An 18,272-nucleotide genomic window follows, 5' to 3' on the forward strand; every position below is an offset into this window, starting at 1 on the left:
CTATATTATACAATTAAAGCCAATCCTGAAGTGCTCACATTATGTTCAAATGTACTAAATGTACACAGTGGTGCTGTGGTTAGCATTGCCGTCTCACAGCCCTGTGTTCAGCTCCAGATCTGTGTGCTATCTGCTTGGAGTTTGTATGTTCTCCCCACATGCACATGGGTTTCCCTTATGGTCCAGGGAGGTATTGGGAGGTTAGATTGTGTTCCGGGACAACTGTCCCTGGTGTGAGAGTGTGCACGCGTTTGTGTGCCCTGCAATGGGCTTGTGTTACATTGCATCTCATAAGTCATATGCAGTGGTAGACAAGAGAGACCAGACAGAAGACTGTTTCAATCAGCATTTAATTAAAACTTCTCGGGGACACCAAAGCCCCTAAAGCAACAAAGACTTGAGTCCCAGGTCAAAATCCATGTTAACAAAAACTCTGATTCTAACACAGAACATGGATAATATTTTTCATGTGTTAAGGTACAACACGTATAGTGCTGCCCCAATGTACTTCTTCACCAGTCTTCTATGGCACCGCAAATCTGCAAGAATAAGTATCCATCAGTTAGAATCACAGCAGCAGAAGAATAAAACTGAGAATAGGATACTAAAATTATTCCAAATTGCACAGACCTACAGAATCTTTCTGTGGATGCCCCTGAAAAAAAGTAGTCAAAATGAACCCTAATATCTTGAGATTAAAGTTTTATGTGTGATAATTGTTCTTCACGCTATCAGTTGTTAAAATAATCCAATGGAAGCATGTTCAAATGAAGCAGAATCCACTATTTTTGTTTTTTTTAGATGTTTCTACCTGCACCTTTACGTGTTCTTATGGTAATCAAATCATACTGTTAACACCAAGTCTTGATTCCAGCACAGACAGCATCACACCTTCAATGTGGTGCAACGGGGACAAGGTTAGTATGTAGCTGTTTCAGCACCTAAATCTAGCTGTGAATACTGACTAGCACAGATACTGATGCCATTTAGAATGTAAAAAAATGGGCTGATGCTTACAGAAAAAAAATAAAAATCCACAGTGACATCTAGCAAAGTGTATCAAGTAACTTCCTTCCTGTGAAACATCTTAAGGAGCAGAATTCAACAGCATTGGTAACTGCCAAGTTGCCTTTTAGTAAGTCCAAACACAAATTGGTGAATAGTAAGTGCAACAAGTGCGTGTCACACTGAATATGCCATGCTTTATAAGGCTTAGGGACGACAGCTTCTCCAACATGTGCCCCTCCACCACCCTACCACCTTTCATGAACAATGCCACTATAGTGCCAAAGCAAGTGACACAGCAAAATATACAAGAGACATGCACAACCGTGATAAACTTAAGCAGTACTGTACTTTCTTCATTCATGAGTTCTTTACTGGCAGCTCTTTGAAGATCAGAAATAAGGAATTGTAAAACTCTCTACTCAGAAGCCCTTACCAGCTGACTGTCAGTTATTGCCCAATGCATCTGATCTGGTCTCAGAGTGGGCCATGTCCTCCCGAGTCCCCACTCCACTACCATCGAATTCCTGAAACAAGAAGAGATCTTAAATGAGCATTCCAAACTCATTATTTTTTTCAGAATTACTAAAGGCATGAAAATTCAGCTTCAAAATTCAGCAAATTTTCCAAAACCTTCTACAAAACCAAATTCTAGCTCTGCGCAAACTTTATACACAACTGCTAGCTCAAGTCAGTGCTGCTGCTGGAGGCTCAGATCATCACATCGTCAGCATCCCCATATACAAGGTATGAGTGGTAAACGGCGAATTGTGTAATCATCACAGCTCCAGCAGGAAAGGCACCGGGTGCACCTTAACGTTCACAAGCAGCAGGTGTAAACACTGCCAGCCCAGCAGTAACCTTCCACTTCTGGTGTTTATGGCTAAGACCTCAGCATGACTTCACCTAATCTGGGACAATAACCATCACTCCTGAAGAAACAGGAGTACCTGCAAACTGTCCCAAGCGTTGGGGTTAAAGTTCTGCAACTGATTTCGGTACCAATGTTACCTGATGCTTCATGCGCTCTCTCCTCTCCCAATGATCTGCTCCAAGAGCCGTCCTCTAGAGTCCTCACAGAGTGTAGAAACTTGTTTTTCCCCAGGTTCTTCAGGTGACATTTTTTCCTCAATTCCAGCAGCTTGCTGTCCAGCTCTTCCTTGAGAGGCTTCAGCATCACATGGTTCTTGTTGACTGAAATCCTGAATGAAACTGATTCTGAAAACTTGTCTCCTCTCTCTCCTGGATTAGATCAATGTCAGCCATCACTTTTGACTTTTCCCCCCTCTCAGTTGAGCTTCAGTATGCTTTTCTCCACCGAAATGCACATCTGAAGTCATATACTCCACTAACATTTCTGTCATGATCAGAAATGCCTCCAACTCCTACAGTGTCAACTTTCGAACAGGGTCGTCACCGGGCTTGCATCCCAGGGATCAATCCTCACCCTTGTTTTCCTTTGCCGATTTCTCCAATTTCAAACTCATAGCTTGACACTTTAATCTGCACAAATCTCTGAATGCTCAGCTGTTGATCTTGTCAGACAAGAGTAAAAAATACCCCCCAAGTACACAATGCAAAATGGGGTGCACAACTAATGGAAAAGGTCACTCTTGAAAAAGTTTTTTTTTTTTTTTTTTTGAGGATGACATTGATAGGCCAGCAGACTGTATCTGAAGGAAAGGTTGGCGTGTGCAGACAGTGGTCTGTGCTTCATGGTGTAGGTCTTGGTGTTGATCCCCAACTCCCTGAAAATCAGAAATAAACATCTTTCATAATGTAGAGAACACACACAATACATTATACCAAGACACCATTACAGAAAACAGTTATGAAGTGTGATAACCTACATCAGTACAGTGGTACTACTATGTCAGTACACACCATCTAGATTTGAGAAAAGGGAGTCTTAAAGAGTTCACAGGAACATAGATGACTCCAGGTCTAAGGGAATTATCATAAATAGATAAGTTAAGGTGCCAAATTGTTTCAAGTCCAGAACAAATGAGACTGAAGAGTTTAGATACATATAAAATGCTAATTAATGTAAAGAGAGGGTCACACTCAGGGGATGGTTTGTAACTCAGTGAAACAAGGCCAAGGGGTCAGAATTGGACATTAAAAGAGAATCCATTTACAACTGAACATAAAACTTCACATAGAGTGGTGGGGATTTAGATTATGTCAATAAACAGCAGGATCAGATTTTAGATTAATTTAGCTATTACACTACTGAAACAAGCCAGACAGACCAAACAGGTTGCCCTCATTGGCAACTCTTTTCATGCGAGGTCACAAAAGAAAAAATAACAAAAAACATAATGCTACCGTAATTCAATCACACAAATTTTATAAAGCTTACCACAATCTAATTTTTCAGATTTTTTTAAATACCAAATAACAGGACATTTAATTTGAGGAACACTTTTTTTCCCCTCATCTAACTTAAAACTCAATATTGATACAGTGGCTTGAACAGACATGAACCTCAGAGAAAAGCACAGGTGTGACCTGCTGGAGAACAGTAACTGCACCAGCAGAGGGCATTTCATGCCACCATTTCTATAGCAGAACAGCAGCAATGGTTGCCAGTTCTTCATGCTGCCAGTAATCAGTGTATCTAAAGGGGGAACTGCAGTCTCACTTTCTCAGATAGGCTATTAAATCTTGCTAACAAAATGAATTAACTGATTGTACCGCAAAATTTTACAAGTTCAGAATTAGGCTCAGAATCATGAACTTTGTGAAAGTACTGTCTAGTACTAGTTGGTTAGTGGCTTAACAGGACCACATTAACAGCTTCTCCATGTCCTCAGGTGCAGCTGCTTTCACGAGATCCTGAAAACCTACAGGCTCAGAGAAGACCTTACTATAGTGCCTCTAGACAGACATTCATATAAGTACTAGATCCTGGTGTAGTTCATAAACTGACTGATTTTTTTTCTTTGGTATTGTTTTGACTGAGTTTGACTTATCACTGACTGGACACACCTGGCAGATCACCTTTAGTGCTGGCAAGTGCAGAGTGTCACATGCAGGCAGCAAGAGCAAATTACATGAGATGAGAAACACCAAGCCTGAAGAAGCCACTTATGAAAAAGGCTTCTGTTGGATGTTGACTGTTTTCTAGATAATATGAGGAAGCAACAGAAAATGGCAAACCGTGTAAGGATACACAGTTAAAAGTGCAGAACTGAAATGGAAGAATACAGTTTCAATATTGTAGAATGCACAAATGAGATCTTAGATTAGAATATTGCATTAAAGTTTGCTTACTTTGCAAAGGATTACGGATTTGTGCTTTGGAATGGATCCACTAAATAGTAACACCTTTCCTCCAACACACATGTATCCAAACAATCCTGGCAACAACAAATGTCCTACAATGAAAAAGAAATCTAGGCAACTGTTTTTAAGAACTAGAAAGAATTTAGAAGGGCGACAAGATTAAAACATGTCAACGCCTCAAAGACACAAAACCCACCCATGGGACGTCTTCCGATTCAACAGTGAGTCACGGAACAAGTGTACAAGTGGGAACTAAAAGGACATGGATGTAAAACAAGCCACCCAGCCATGCTGCCGAAGCAGATACCATCTCTTCAGATGATGAATGAGGTCCTCGGGTCAACTTACTACCAGCAACCAAAAGGGCTAGATGGGACAGAGACAAGTGGCCTTCTTGCCACTGTAGTCTCTTATATTCTCCATCTTCTGAGTATTCCTAGAGCTCCAAAAATTGAATACTTTTACATTTCTCTTATATGTAGAGGGGAAAAAAAACACCCTTTTTTTACCCCTTTTAGACAGCATAAAAACCCACTCTGACCTCAGCTAGTTAATCATGAAGTCCAGGAGCTAACTCTTGTAACGATCAGCTGGTGGCGAGGTTAACTGTGGAGGGCAGTTGTGACAGCGGAGGTCAGGGCTCTCTGAGGGAATCGCGGATAATCAGTCACAATAGATAGATAGATGCCGTCCCCATCTATACCCTACTGGTGATGTGCTGCTGCTCAGCATGAGAGGAACCGCAGGTCCAGACACTGGGTATCTGCGCTTGGCTGACGAGTCAATGATGCAAAAGCTACCATCTGTGTGATTATAACTGAACACCCATAAATCAGAATCCAAGACATTTTTAAATCGTTTATTTTAACAAAGCTTTTCATTTAAGGTAAAAGCTCTTCAGGTTTTTTTAGACAATCAAATCTACCAGTTAAGGTGCATGGATAAGCACACAGCATTCTTTATCTAACTCTATAATTAATCATTTCCACAACTCAACACAACCTGCAGAAGATTACCACAGCATTTAAGTACAATCCTCACGTTTTATAAAGCCCCGGTTTTAAAATAAAATCATTTTTATAAAAGAATAAAAAAGGAGGAAAAGGTTCTGCCTGAAAATTCTCTAACACAGCGATCACTGATAAAGCAGACTTCAAATTCATCCCAGAAGTTAGATCACTGCATTGAGACTGAAATATTGGGTAAAATCACACTTCAGGAGGTATAAACAATTCTAATATTTCAGAAATAAACATTCTGACCTCCAAACACTACAGTCTTAATGGAGGACAACCTTTTCATCTTCAGCAGCTGGAATTTCCCGGTTTACACGTTCAAATGAGAATAAAAGCATATTGCCATTGCGCTACCATTAGGCCTGTTGTAACCTGTACCGTCCTTCTCAACTTTAAGTATTTCCCCAAGCTGTTCTATTAAAAATTAGGCTGAACCTGGTTGTCAACACTCTTGAGTCTGCCCAACCTGACTGACACCCAAAGTTGGCCCAAAAAATGACTAATTACCCATCCATCCATTATCAGAAGGCCTCCAATCCCCAGGTATTGATTTTCTTTATGCCGCAGACCGGGCATGTTGAAGGAATAGCCAGCGCGCCGAGATAATGCGCGACAGGAGGAATGACGGATGAACCGGAGGTCAAAGGGGACATGTCAGCACAGCTTGGCAGCAGGGCTCGGCGCTGCGCCACAGGGCTGCCTCCCGGGCAGGTTCAGCTCAATGTCAGGACCTTTACCGAGACCGCAGCGCCGCGGAGACGGCCAATGCCAGGCACGGCGCTGAAGGCCCGGCGCGGCGCAGCCCCTGACCCGCGTCAGCCAGCCTGGCCAGAGCCGCCGGACAGCTCAATCCACGGCAGCCAAATGGCAAAGGGGCAATTCATCACCCGAGCTAGGACAGCCAGCTGCTACTATGATTTATGATGACACCGTCCTGACAGCTCTTCTCCATTCAGCACAGATTTCCCTCTCCGCCGCCCTTCAGTAAACTCTTCTTCCCAGAACGCGTACAATTACGACCCCAACCCACTGCAATGGAGCTGTTCCAACCCTACAGGCAGCGGCTCACAAACACCCCGTAGTGACCCGCAGGTTTTCAGCTGCATCTGTGTCTGTATATAAGAAATATATCTCAAAATACATAACTACACTTAATTAAGATAACAGCAAACAAATTAGGTCATGAATCTGCAACAACATGTTTGGGTCTTCACCTGCATTCACAGCTGAGGCAGAAAGACAAACACTGCAAGGATCAGTAGTTGGGTCAGTGCTCATGACTGTGATAAAGTTCATTTTAGATGCATCTACTTTTCACATTATCTAGAACTAGCTAGCTCATAAACAGCACTTGTACACTTAAAACTACCGATAGAGGTATAACTGTCCAGGTAGGAATACATAACTCTCACAGAAACTGTTTCCTTGAATATTTTAACAAACCGATACCAATGAAACAGGAAATGTACAACCTGATTTGATTTGCATCACCATGATTTCAGATTTTTAAAAAAATGTATCTGCAATGCAAATGAAAGTTTCAGTTTCCAGGTTACGCATTCCTCTTACCTTAAGTACCGTGTTTATTATGGTCCCATGTAACTCAGGACATTTTGGGAAAGGGGATAATATTCTTAATAATTCCTTACACTTACACAGCACTTTACTGGACGCTCCACTCAAAGCACTTTAAAGGTGATGGAGACTCCCCTCCACCAGCACCAGTGTACAGCCCCACCTGGATGATGCAATGGCAGCCATAGTGCGCCAGTACACTCACCACACACCAGCTCTCAGTGGGAAGAACAGTGACGAAGCCAGTTCAGAGATGGTGATTGTTAGGCCATGACTGGTAAATGCCAATGAGGAAATTTGGCCAGGACACTGGGCTAACAACCCTACTTTATCGAGAAGGCCTAGTATTTTTAAAGACCACAGAGAGTCAGGACATCAGTTTTATGTCTAATCCGAGAGACGCCTGTTTTACAGTATAGTGTCCCCATCACTATACTGGGGCATTAGGACCCACAAAGACCTCAGGGTGAGCGCCCCCTGCTGCCCCCACTAACACCAGTTCCTGCAGCAATGCTTCTTTAACAATCGCTTATCCGAAGGCTATGAGTGTTTTTGAGCGGAGCTGGAGAGTTCACGGCTGCTGGGTGTTGTGTACTGTAACCCGGTCGACTCGGGACCTCCGATCCCTCCCCCTGTCCTCGGGGAATCACCCAATCGCCAATCGATTTACTCGTCGACAAAATATGATTAGGACTCTTTTTTTGACCTACCGCACAACTGGAGAAGACGCCATCTTTTCTTTTCCATGAAAGTGCAAATTATCAGCTCCATTTTCGGCTGCCAAACAAAGGGCGTACGGACAAAACGGCAGAGGAAGGCAAACGCCTTCATATACATTCACCAAGTAGAATATGCAAAACTATTTATAAACCCTATAGTATACTAAAAGATTTGACTGTCGCCATCTTAGAACTTGACTATTATTAGACAATTACACCTTTCATGTAGACGATAAGCACATGGACTCGGAAAGTTCACCAGGAAAAACGGATTTATCTAAACAGTCTTATATCATTCCGACTTCGACGTATTTAAAACTTCGACTGAAATACGAAATATGATTATGCAAACAAAAGAATTGTGCTGTGGAAATTTTCAACGACCCTCGGACCAAGGCCGATACTGTTAGAAAACCCACGCTGAACTGCAATATACTATAGAAAATATGTAGAGAACAAAACCACAACCCTGTTGCCACTGGATTATCGTCAAGTGATCTTTACCTGTTCAAAGCAAAAGAAGCAAGTAGGCCGGAGAGACACCGCATCCACTCCCAGCCCACTGAAAAAGCACACGTAGCCTTTGTCCCCACTTCCGCTTATACTGGCGGTTTCAGGACGTCAGCGGAAGTGCTTGGGGCTTGGCCGGTGTGCATGCTGGGTAATATACTCTGTTCCTACAAGGTTTGTTTAGCTGCGATTTATACAGTCAGTAGTTAAAAACTAAACTGTGCCTTCAGAGAAAATAGTCGAATTTCAAGCGTGTTATTAACATTAATTTTATGTTTTTATTTATTTATGCCTGATGTCAACAACGAAAGAGCTGGAGACTGTGTTTTAAAAGCAGAAGCGGAAAAATAAATGCTCTGTGTCCCAAAATGTATGTTTTTCTTTCGTTCAAATAGAAAAGGTTTAAATGATATATAGAAAAAAGAAAATATATATAAGCCTAACATACAAAGCCCCCAACACCTACACAGCACTTTGACTTTCAAAAGTGCTAAATCCATCAATTCATTTCTAACTGCTTTATCCACGTCAGGACGCGAAGCCAGTCCTGGCAAGCAAGGTAGTTATTGATCAATCACATGCTAATTTCGAGTCCAGATTTGGAACCGCTTGTTTTTAAAAGTTCCACTAGTTGCTGGTTCATATGCAGCTGTGCGGTGGGTGATGTGGTTCTCGGGACCATTTATGTCAATCCATTTATCGGTGGCGCCCCCTGTCGCACTAATCATGCTAGGATTTATTTCAGTCCCCGGGTACATCAATAGTGTGTGTGGCACTTCATACAGTAAAGACAAAAACACCAAAAAAAGAAAATAAAATGAAAATATCATTTAACAATAATAAGGAAATATAGAAATAAAAACAAGGAAAAGGCAGACGTTATCTGAGCGCTTGAGTAAACAGATTCGTGTCTTTAGTCTAGATTTAAAAACTAAAAGAGTTCGCATTACTCGGAGAGCTGGGAGTGAGTTCCCGTTTTGTGGAGTTAGGCGGCTGAAATCTTGAGACGTTTGTACCTATAAAAAAGTACTACTGTAAAAGATGTGCCTCAGCTGAAGCTCCGCTTGTTACACACGGAGTAATGATAGATGATAAGCCTTGTGGGGATCTGGTATGCAGGTATTTAAAAATGAAAAGTAACATTTTGAACTGTGGTCATCTGGCCTTGAACGCCTTAGAAGCTCAGCAGCGGAGTTTTGAATCATTTGAAGGTCATTATTGTGACCGTTTTCATCTATAGACACTCTCCGCGTACGAGATGAATGCTGTTTCGAATCAGTTTAATGATCTTTGACTGCGAAAACAAATTCCCATCTTAATTTATTGCAGTTCTCCGTATCATCGTACATTGAAAAGTGTAGGTTTTTTTTTTGTATTTATGAAACTGCACCTCACAAGAGCAACTGCTGACAGAGAGTACAAGTCATTTTAATTTGCCACTGCTAATGAGTGGAAACTCCGGAGTGTAAATTGAAGCAGTCAACCCTGGTATCTTAGGGTGTTTTCAGTTGTAAAAATCTTTCGTACTTGACAATTACTCTTGTTAACACATCATATCTTAATTTTATTTCTCTGATTCGTCTTTTGCGTGTCGGTGGCGTGAGCCTCCTGACTACGTCCTTGCTGTAAAGGAGGATTAGTTATTTGGTTAAATAAAGTTGACGATGATGACTGTTGTTAATAATAATAATATAATGGCAAAACAGAAAAATAAATCATCAGAATTACATAATTGAAAGCTTTATGTGGATAGATGTGTGTATACCATGAGGTTGTCGTCAAAATACTGTATCCCCAAAACACTGCTTATGTAGCAGAACCACACCTATTGACAAATTTCCTTGTTTGTTTTGCAGTGTGGTTTTAACGCTTTCTTTTGAGAAAAAGTGAACTGCTAAATAGCGATCGAACATTAAGTGATCACTCTTGTCTTGAGGAGGGTTAAGAGTGCTATCAGATATACAGGGAGTGGATTCTTCGACAAACAGAAACCCAGTGGACTCCCCATTATCCCCACAGGATTGAAGACGCCTTTCCTCTGTCGCTGTGTGATCTCCTCACGAAGATATAACGTTATTACTGTCATATATACCCCCCTGAGGCATACAGCTAGAAAAACTAAAATGGTACAGCAGACGTCTTAGAATGTCTTTGGCGAGTGAATACAGCACCTCTTCACAAATCAGTCAGCTTTCAGCAAATACTTTTGACTTTGCATATACTTGCTGTAATCCTACCATGAGTCATAATTTGCTGACATCACAAGGTTGTTCACAATCTTCTTTAAACGCTGACAATACTAACAAAAGTGTTGCATGCAACAGAGGGTATATTTAAAACAAATAATTATGATAATGTTACCAGTTTTCAACGTATTACAGTCCTATGTTCAGACCACAGATCACAAAGTTAAAAGGTTATGGACTTTCTTTTCCTGTATTATGACTAATCACATTTCCTATACTTAATTTAATTAATTTATATTAATTAAGGTGAAACTGAAATAAGAGCCCAGAAGTGAAATGGATATTGTTTCATAACGCATGTTTCATCTCTGAATGTTCTCGGCAAAATGATGTTAGTATAATCACACAGCAGAGATCCCTTTCATTGTGGATGTGACTATCAGACGTTATTTTCTCCTCGTTTTATCAGCTCTTCTACCGACAAACTCTTCTTTCATTTTTCCCATCATGGACTGAACTCACAGATCGGCTGGGCCCACTTTCAAGTCCGCTAATAAAAAAGCGCTCGATACTGTAGGTATCAAACACGTGTATGTTAAGTGAAGACGCTTCAAACAGTGCACTTAAAAAGCTTATATACTAATTAATATCAATATGACATTAATCATTCATATTTATTTACTTCTCACAATCCACAAATATTTTAATGTGTTTCGATCCGTTTCCAAAACTTTGTATTCTGCAGGGTAATTGTAAACGATTAATGAACATAAACACGCGTCAGTCAATTTAGAAACTGTATAGTCCACAGATCTACCCTATAGGACCAAATCACATCATAGGATAACAGTCCATTCAGTTGTTGAGCAAACAAAAAAAGAAAGCAAGACTAATTACAATTCATTTACAAATGTGTACAATCTTTCCTAAATCATTTAAAATCATTTTAGATTTTTTGCTGTCCAGAATGAAATTTTAAATAGTCGATCTAATCATATTAAATTGCCTGAGGACACTGATAAGCTTAAAAATAAGGTATGCAAAATCATATCCATAGGTTTATAGGAGGTCTACTCTATTATAAGCAATGTATTTTTCAGCAACATACTGTATATCGAACCACAATTTATTTTGGTCCATTATTTAATTAGGTGATTCTTCTATGAATTTTTTCTCAATGTTTAATTTTAAGAAGTTGTCACTTGATGCAATATGTATTTACCTAAATAAAAATTGAAGGTGTGTTGTGGCAGTTTAGTCTCTGAAGTTGTTTTTGCCTTATTGTTTTGTCCAGATTTGAGCTCATATTTCAGCCTGTGCAAACATAAAACACTTCTACAGTGTACATACTGTCTGAAGACTTGGTTGTGTAGAAACGTTGAACAAAATGAAAACAAAAACAGTTGTGACTAACACAAGAGTCACAAACTCTAAACACATATGCAGGCTTCAAAATATTTTAAAGAGTACAAGTAAATAATTGCAGTTCTGAAGGCAATTTTAATGATTTATTTGGTAATTATTTTAGACTCTTATGGCAATAAATGATCAAATCTGATTAAAGTAAAGAAGTCTTCCAGTGGTTACAAAAAATGCAGATTGGTGTTTTTAATTCATACATACAGTATTTAACTCTCTATTTTTTAGCTTTTCACAAAGCAAAAATGACAGGTTACAAGTTATTAGACAGAGCATACATTTTATTTCTTTTGTTCATTTTCACTTGAAACTGTAACATTGTATATGAAAGCTATATGGAAGGTGAGGTCATAGCATCTTCATTGTGAAGGTTCCTGTGTTATACTGTTCACGCTGAGTGACATTGGAAAGTGATGTCATGATCGGAAACCACAGCTGATCATTTCAGGCAGTGCTGGTTCAGAAGACCCCCTATCCTCCTCTACACAAAGCCTTTGGTTCAGTAAATAAAGAGGCAGTCTGATTGCCTGGCATGCAGCTCGAAGCACTCGGAGACAGACTGTGTATGAGGCCAGGGCCTTCGGCTTTTCTTCATGTTTGAACTGTAAATTCAGTTTATCCTTACGATGGCAATTCATGAAAAGGAAAGCCACCTGAGATTAGCAGATACCGTGACAGAACTTGAGGGTCAAAATTTGGGGGCGCAGAAATTGACTTCCAAAGATTACCCTTCAACGATAAACTGAAGAACTCATTTACTGAAGAGCTGTTCATGCCCTTACACAAACAGAACCTTTAATACCATGTAGCACTTTTTGACTAATTGGCAAAATGTTACACACCCCTGTTCTCTTCATTTTAATGGCAATGAGTTTATATTTAACAGGTTTTCTTGTTATCTTAAACAGGAAATTATGCTGCACACTAGCATTTTTTCAGAACTTGTTGCATTAAATTAGAGTTAGTCTTTTTCACTAACAATTAACTTGGACCTGAAGTTTTAATAACACAGAGAAAAAAAAACACTACAAATGAAACTTCTGACAGGATAACTGCTTACATATGTCTTCTTACCAGTATTTTAGATTCTTTTCATATACTGTAATAATGAATGTGTTGAAAGAGTTAATTACATATTCATGTCGTTTGTGAAAGGACGTGACTACAATATGAGATAATCTGTTTAAGTGGTAGAGCTTAAGAGACAGAACACAAATTGTCTACGTAGCAGCATTTGAATCAGTTGTTTTTATTTCTTCGTTTATTATCTAATAAGCCATTTGCTGTATTTACATCTATTCACAAGAAGAATCATGGGAGACATTAGGATGGTCCCACCAGTATTGTTGGGAATCTGACAGACCACTTCACTTGACAAATGTTTCGTTATTCAGACATGCATTTAGTGCAAATGTTTTAACAGAAAGTGCATTGCCAACCAGTCAGGCATGAAAGCTCATTACTTTAACAAATGGAATTTTTTAAAGCACAATAGTTCTTCAAGAATCTGTAACAAGTACAGAGTTGTAGGACTTTCTGGAAAAGAAAATTCAACAGCTTTACAGGAGCTTTACATAAAGCAAATTACATGGACTCAGACAGAATGGCATATTTTCAAACAGTATTTACAAAACGGTCAAATATATTAATGTACTATATGCTCAAGCTTGTGTTCCTAGCGTCCTTCTCACTCCCCAGCCATCCCAGAAAAAGCACTAACCTTCATTCTTCAAACTTCAGTTTCTGAAAGCAGTTTCTCTTCAAGATTAAAAAAAAGCTTTGTTGAAGAGATACAATTTATGCAAGAGACCCAATATGAAAAGTATTTAACACAAATACATTTCCCATGTAATCCATGTATACAGTTCACTTTTTCCACACGAAGAAACACCATGAGAGACCACCCCCCTGCAGTTTTGAGAAACCGCCTGTCTGCGGTTGTCGCTGCAGCAGGGCGACGGCCGCACAAAATTGAAATAAACCTTTTTCTTCCTCCGCCATAACAAAAGGTGCACATGTTGCGTGAGTATTAAACGCCGAACCGTCACGGGAGAGTGTTTAAGCCTGAGAAGCAGATGACGGCTCTCCCTGATTCGAACCCTCGCCCTGACCGGAACTACTCAGGAACTGTCCTGTAGCCCCGATGTACAGTCGAGAACGCATTGGCCACTTCTGCAAAGAAAACAGGACAAATATGAACCCTTCTTCCATTAATATGATCTGTGCTGTATTGAGCTCATCCTTGCTTCGCGTATTTCTTGAGAGAAACATGACCAAATTCATTACAGAAAACTGGATAATTTGTGATGAAGCAAGATAACTGTTCTCCAGAAGCGTCGCAGCCTAGATATGCGAATACAGCGAATGGAAGTTTTAACAATTTTATTTTGTTGTTTCAGATTTCGTGTTAGTTTTTTTTGTCGCAGATACGCCACTGTTACGAATCATCAAATACTTCAGCTGCACCTCACTTAAAAAGGACTATGGCTTGCTTACTATAAACACAAAATAAACAGTTTTGAGTTATTTATGTGAGTGGAACGTAATACGAACGACTTCTACATTTACACATAAATATTAGGAGTACACCTCCAATTTATTTTAAAAATTAGTCAGAATTAGCAGATTGTAACGATTTTATTTTGTTTGCTATATTATTTATTGAATAAAAACAGCGTTTAATTTAGCCATCCTTACTAAATGTACGCAACATTTCATTTAACACAATGAGGTAGTGGTTTAAGGTTTAATCTGAATGCCGCGACATCAAAAATCACTGAAATGTTATACAATTCAGTTAAAACGTTTGCACAATTCAGAGTAACGAAATATTTTCCGCTTTAATACCATAGCATACAGTATATTTGTTTTTAGGTCATTGCGGTTTTAATTCAAAATCTCTATCACATACGTTTCATTTATTTAAATTATTTAAAAAAATATATTGTTTTATCCTGAGCATGATCTGCAAGCAAATATTTTTCTCATGTTTACCCCACTGATTAAAACGGCAGACAGAATGAAGTTGTTAAAGGTAATTATTGTAGGCCTAACAAGTAAACAACAAGTATCATGGCTTGCTTACTATAAACGTCTACATTTGCTATAAACATAAAATAAACATTTTTGAGCTCATTGTTGTGACTGGAACGCAAATTGGACGACTTCTGCATTCCCACAAATAAACATGAGCCGTACACCTCCAATTTACAAAAGAACAGCCATTTTTAAGATAGAAAGTTTAAAGGGCATTTGCGCAAGGTCTCATTTATAGATGGCAATGCATCTGAAATGTACAGTATGTTTTATTAAAACTGACTTGAGAACACGAACACGTAGCCCAATATCTTAAACCACATGAGCCATTGGTTACAACATTTAAACAGTTTGACAGTAACTACACTGTTACGTTATCATAAACAGCAATAATTCCGTTAAACGACTAGATTTGAGATTACGGAGTTTGTTTTTTACACTACGGCTTTCTTTTTTAATAGAAATAAATTCCCTTATGTTTACTTACTTTCACTGGGTGGAGATAGCCGTCCCCTTTCAGCGAGTGTAAAAGTTCAGCTTGTCTGGTTCCTTCTCCTTCGTCCATCCCCTCTTCCTGGAGGGTTCTGGTCAGGTGCGCGATGTACGTGGTGGCCAGTATCAGGACATCTAGTTTGGACAGTTTGGTGTCCGGGGGAACGGAGGGCAGAGTCCTTTGTAGCTCCAGGAAAGCGTGCCTGAGCGTCTGCACCCGGCTCCTCTCCCGAGCCGCGTTGGCCGCTGCCGGTCTCCCCCGGCCGCCCAAGCTGCCAGGCCGGACCACCCTGGAGGGGGTCAGCGCCCCTGAGCGCCGCCTGTCCGGGGACAAGAGGGCGTCCCTGTCGGGGCTGGGGCTGGAGCTCGGGCTGGAAGATGGGCTGTCATCCATGACTGTTAACGAATCATTCCCGCTATCCATAAGGAGTGCGTGCCTTCCAACCATAGGGACGCGGCACCTACTGCAAACCTGCGCAAGAAAACCCATTTGGACTTAATTATGCGACACAACTTGAATTATTATAACTCGGTCGCACTTCCTTTATGAGGAAAGTGTTGTAAAAAAACGTGAGAGATGTATATACCTTTTAGATTTACATATTAATATATATAGTTATGACTATTATTCAAAAACTCTAGTTGAAGTGAAATAAATGTATTTATATATACATTTATTTCTCATAGCCTCCTTGACCTCTACTTTAGATTTTCAGGCACATTGTGGATTTTAAGAAAATGTGACCTATAATCTTCAGAAGTGCCGTTGGTTTAGGTAACGTAGTATTGGATTAGATAAACTTTGCAAAACACATTTATGTATCTATACTACTAGCATTTCATAGAAAATGAAAAAACATAACCTGCATAAAAGCTTCTTTCATGGCGTCACTTTCGTCAAAAATTGATAAAAGACTCAAAATGTAAATGTGTGAGGTTAAAGACTTCGTTAGGGAATCAAAAACACGCATACTGCGGTGAAAAGGTATACTTTAAGAGCAATAAAACGACGCTTTTCAGGCCCATTCTCCAGTACAGTATATAATCTGTGTCTTAACTCTTCTTTTTGTGAGGCTATAATAAGTTTTCGAAAGATTCTAGTAACACAAACCGCCTCCGGTGGGTTCTGTTTTAAACCGCACTAACTCGAGAAGTATTTATTATACGTTTGTTATCTGTCATTTAGTTGGACGTGGATCAAGGCTTACCTTTTAACGTTCCAGATTGTAGTGCTCTCCGAAGACGTTGCATGCAGTCTGCGAGAGTTGTGTCGGCGCGCAGAGCCCCTCGGATTCCCCTATTCCAGCTCCCGGCCGAGAAAGCTTTATAACTCGCCGGCGGCTGATGTGGAGGAGAAGTGCCGCGTCCCTGCGTTCGCGAGTCGAGATCTCACCTGAATGAGTGTGTCGGTCTCTGGAGCCTCTAATTTAATGGAAACACAAAGAGTTGACAGCTCTTTCACTCTGGAGTAATTAATCACAACCTCTTAAGTCTCTCTGGCAGCAGGAGAGACACCCAGCTCCGCTCCTACCCCAACTTATTTTTACTGGAGAATGGAGACCCATACAGAACGCCAGAGGCATTTTTGAACTGTATACCACCTACATTCTGCGTAGATATTAAACAAGACTTAAGCGCACGAATGACAGGCAGGGAAGACCAATAACTAATGTGAAATCACGTTATTTTTATCTTAGAAATGAAAACTCCTATTTCATGAAACCATTCCTTCCTACTTTAACTTATGTGTAATAATGTAACATATACTGTAACTACAAAAAAACATTTGAATAGGCGTCCATCTAATCCATTATATTATACCAATAATCCTATACTTTCTTAATATTCAAAGGTATAGGCTGCTTATAAAATGTTAAAATAAATCGGATGTGGACTACTAATTTATTCTTACAGTATAAAGCATTATTTTGACGTTTTAAATGTAAAAAAAAAAACAATACAGATACGCGGCTTAAGAAACATTGCGTGGATGCATATTCTCATTGCGCTGTCACACCGTTTAATTTCCACAGTAACAGCTAATAAATAAATCCTAAACTGCAATCAACATTCATGCATGAGGAAATTCTTGCGAGCCTCCTAAATTAATCACACTGATTTCCAATGTCCGCTAACGGGGATCTCGGCAAATTAATGAATGGAATTATTCATAACATGTATATCTCAGACTGTTCTTAATAAACATTGTTTTTGTAAGGATGAAGTAACAGCATTGCTCCAGGGCACTAATTATAAAGAAAAGCAAAAAGGTTAAGTAAGCTTTTTTCCCTTAATTACTCTACGTCTTTCAGAGGTTGTACGCTCGCTTTCTTTTTGGGGTTCCATCAAAGGTACGCGGGGAATTACGTTCTGTGTGTAATAATATAACAACCTATTTAACTAACTCCCTGTCTTTCAACGGCCATTATTCTCACATCATTTGCCCGACCTGTCAAGGCAGTAACTCAAACTACATGTGATGTAGACAATATACATTGTTGCCACAGATAAAATGAAACACAACTGTGAAATCTTAACATTTCATTTTTTTTTTCTACAGCGTAATAGATCGGAGCAGCGCGGAGTAATTCGTTTAATTCGATTTTCATTGCATTTTTTTAAAAAATAGGTTAAAAGAAATGTAAAAACAGAATGTTTTAATCCGATTTGATATTGCTAGTTCCGACTGAACCAACCCTCGCCTTCGCTGTACTGTTAAAAACGTAATTGGGATAAATTTGCTTAATATTCACATTAAGGTCAAACCTCGGAACAAACATCTGAATTATTATTTAATTAATCTGGAACATAGACTAACACAACGCTCATTTGACCATTTTACTCAAAACAGACCATTTTACATTTAAACAGACCACGCATGAAAACTACTGTTTGCTTAAGCAATGAGAATCCGAACTCGAGCACTCCCGATCAAAGGTAGGTTTTGTAAACATTACTATTTACCACTAAATTAATACGGGTAAAGCCAAAAAATAAACGAAAGGCGCACACCACAATGTGCGTGT

At 39.6% G+C, this 18,272-nt stretch overlaps 1 protein-coding gene and 1 long non-coding RNA gene across 2 annotated transcripts; both read right to left on the reverse strand.

Annotated features, from left to right (window-relative positions):
• Positions 1–332: 332 nt before the first annotated feature.
• On the reverse strand, positions 333–8,216 carry LOC107078113 (uncharacterized). Its single transcript, XR_001479099.2, has 4 exons — positions 8,108–8,216; positions 2,017–2,753; positions 1,442–1,532; positions 333–539 (listed from the first exon to the last, which is right to left on the reverse strand). It is a non-coding gene; the product is annotated as an uncharacterized lncRNA (long non-coding RNA).
• A 4,731-nt stretch (positions 8,217–12,947) lies between these two features.
• On the reverse strand, positions 12,948–16,944 carry LOC102691090 (transcription factor 24). Its single transcript, XM_006633998.3, has 3 exons — positions 16,455–16,944; positions 15,242–15,718; positions 12,948–13,890 (listed from the first exon to the last, which is right to left on the reverse strand). The coding sequence occupies exons 2-3, from the start codon at positions 15,692–15,694 to the stop codon at positions 13,777–13,779; spliced, it is 567 nt and encodes a 188-aa protein (XP_006634061.1). The 5' UTR covers positions 15,695–15,718; positions 16,455–16,944; the 3' UTR covers positions 12,948–13,776.
• Between the last annotated feature and the right edge of the window lie 1,328 nt (positions 16,945–18,272).

The sequence above is a fragment of the Lepisosteus oculatus genome, chromosome 6 (assembly GCF_040954835.1).
Source record: "Lepisosteus oculatus isolate fLepOcu1 chromosome 6, fLepOcu1.hap2, whole genome shotgun sequence".
In the NCBI taxonomy this organism is placed as follows: domain Eukaryota; kingdom Metazoa; phylum Chordata; class Actinopteri; order Semionotiformes; family Lepisosteidae; genus Lepisosteus; species Lepisosteus oculatus.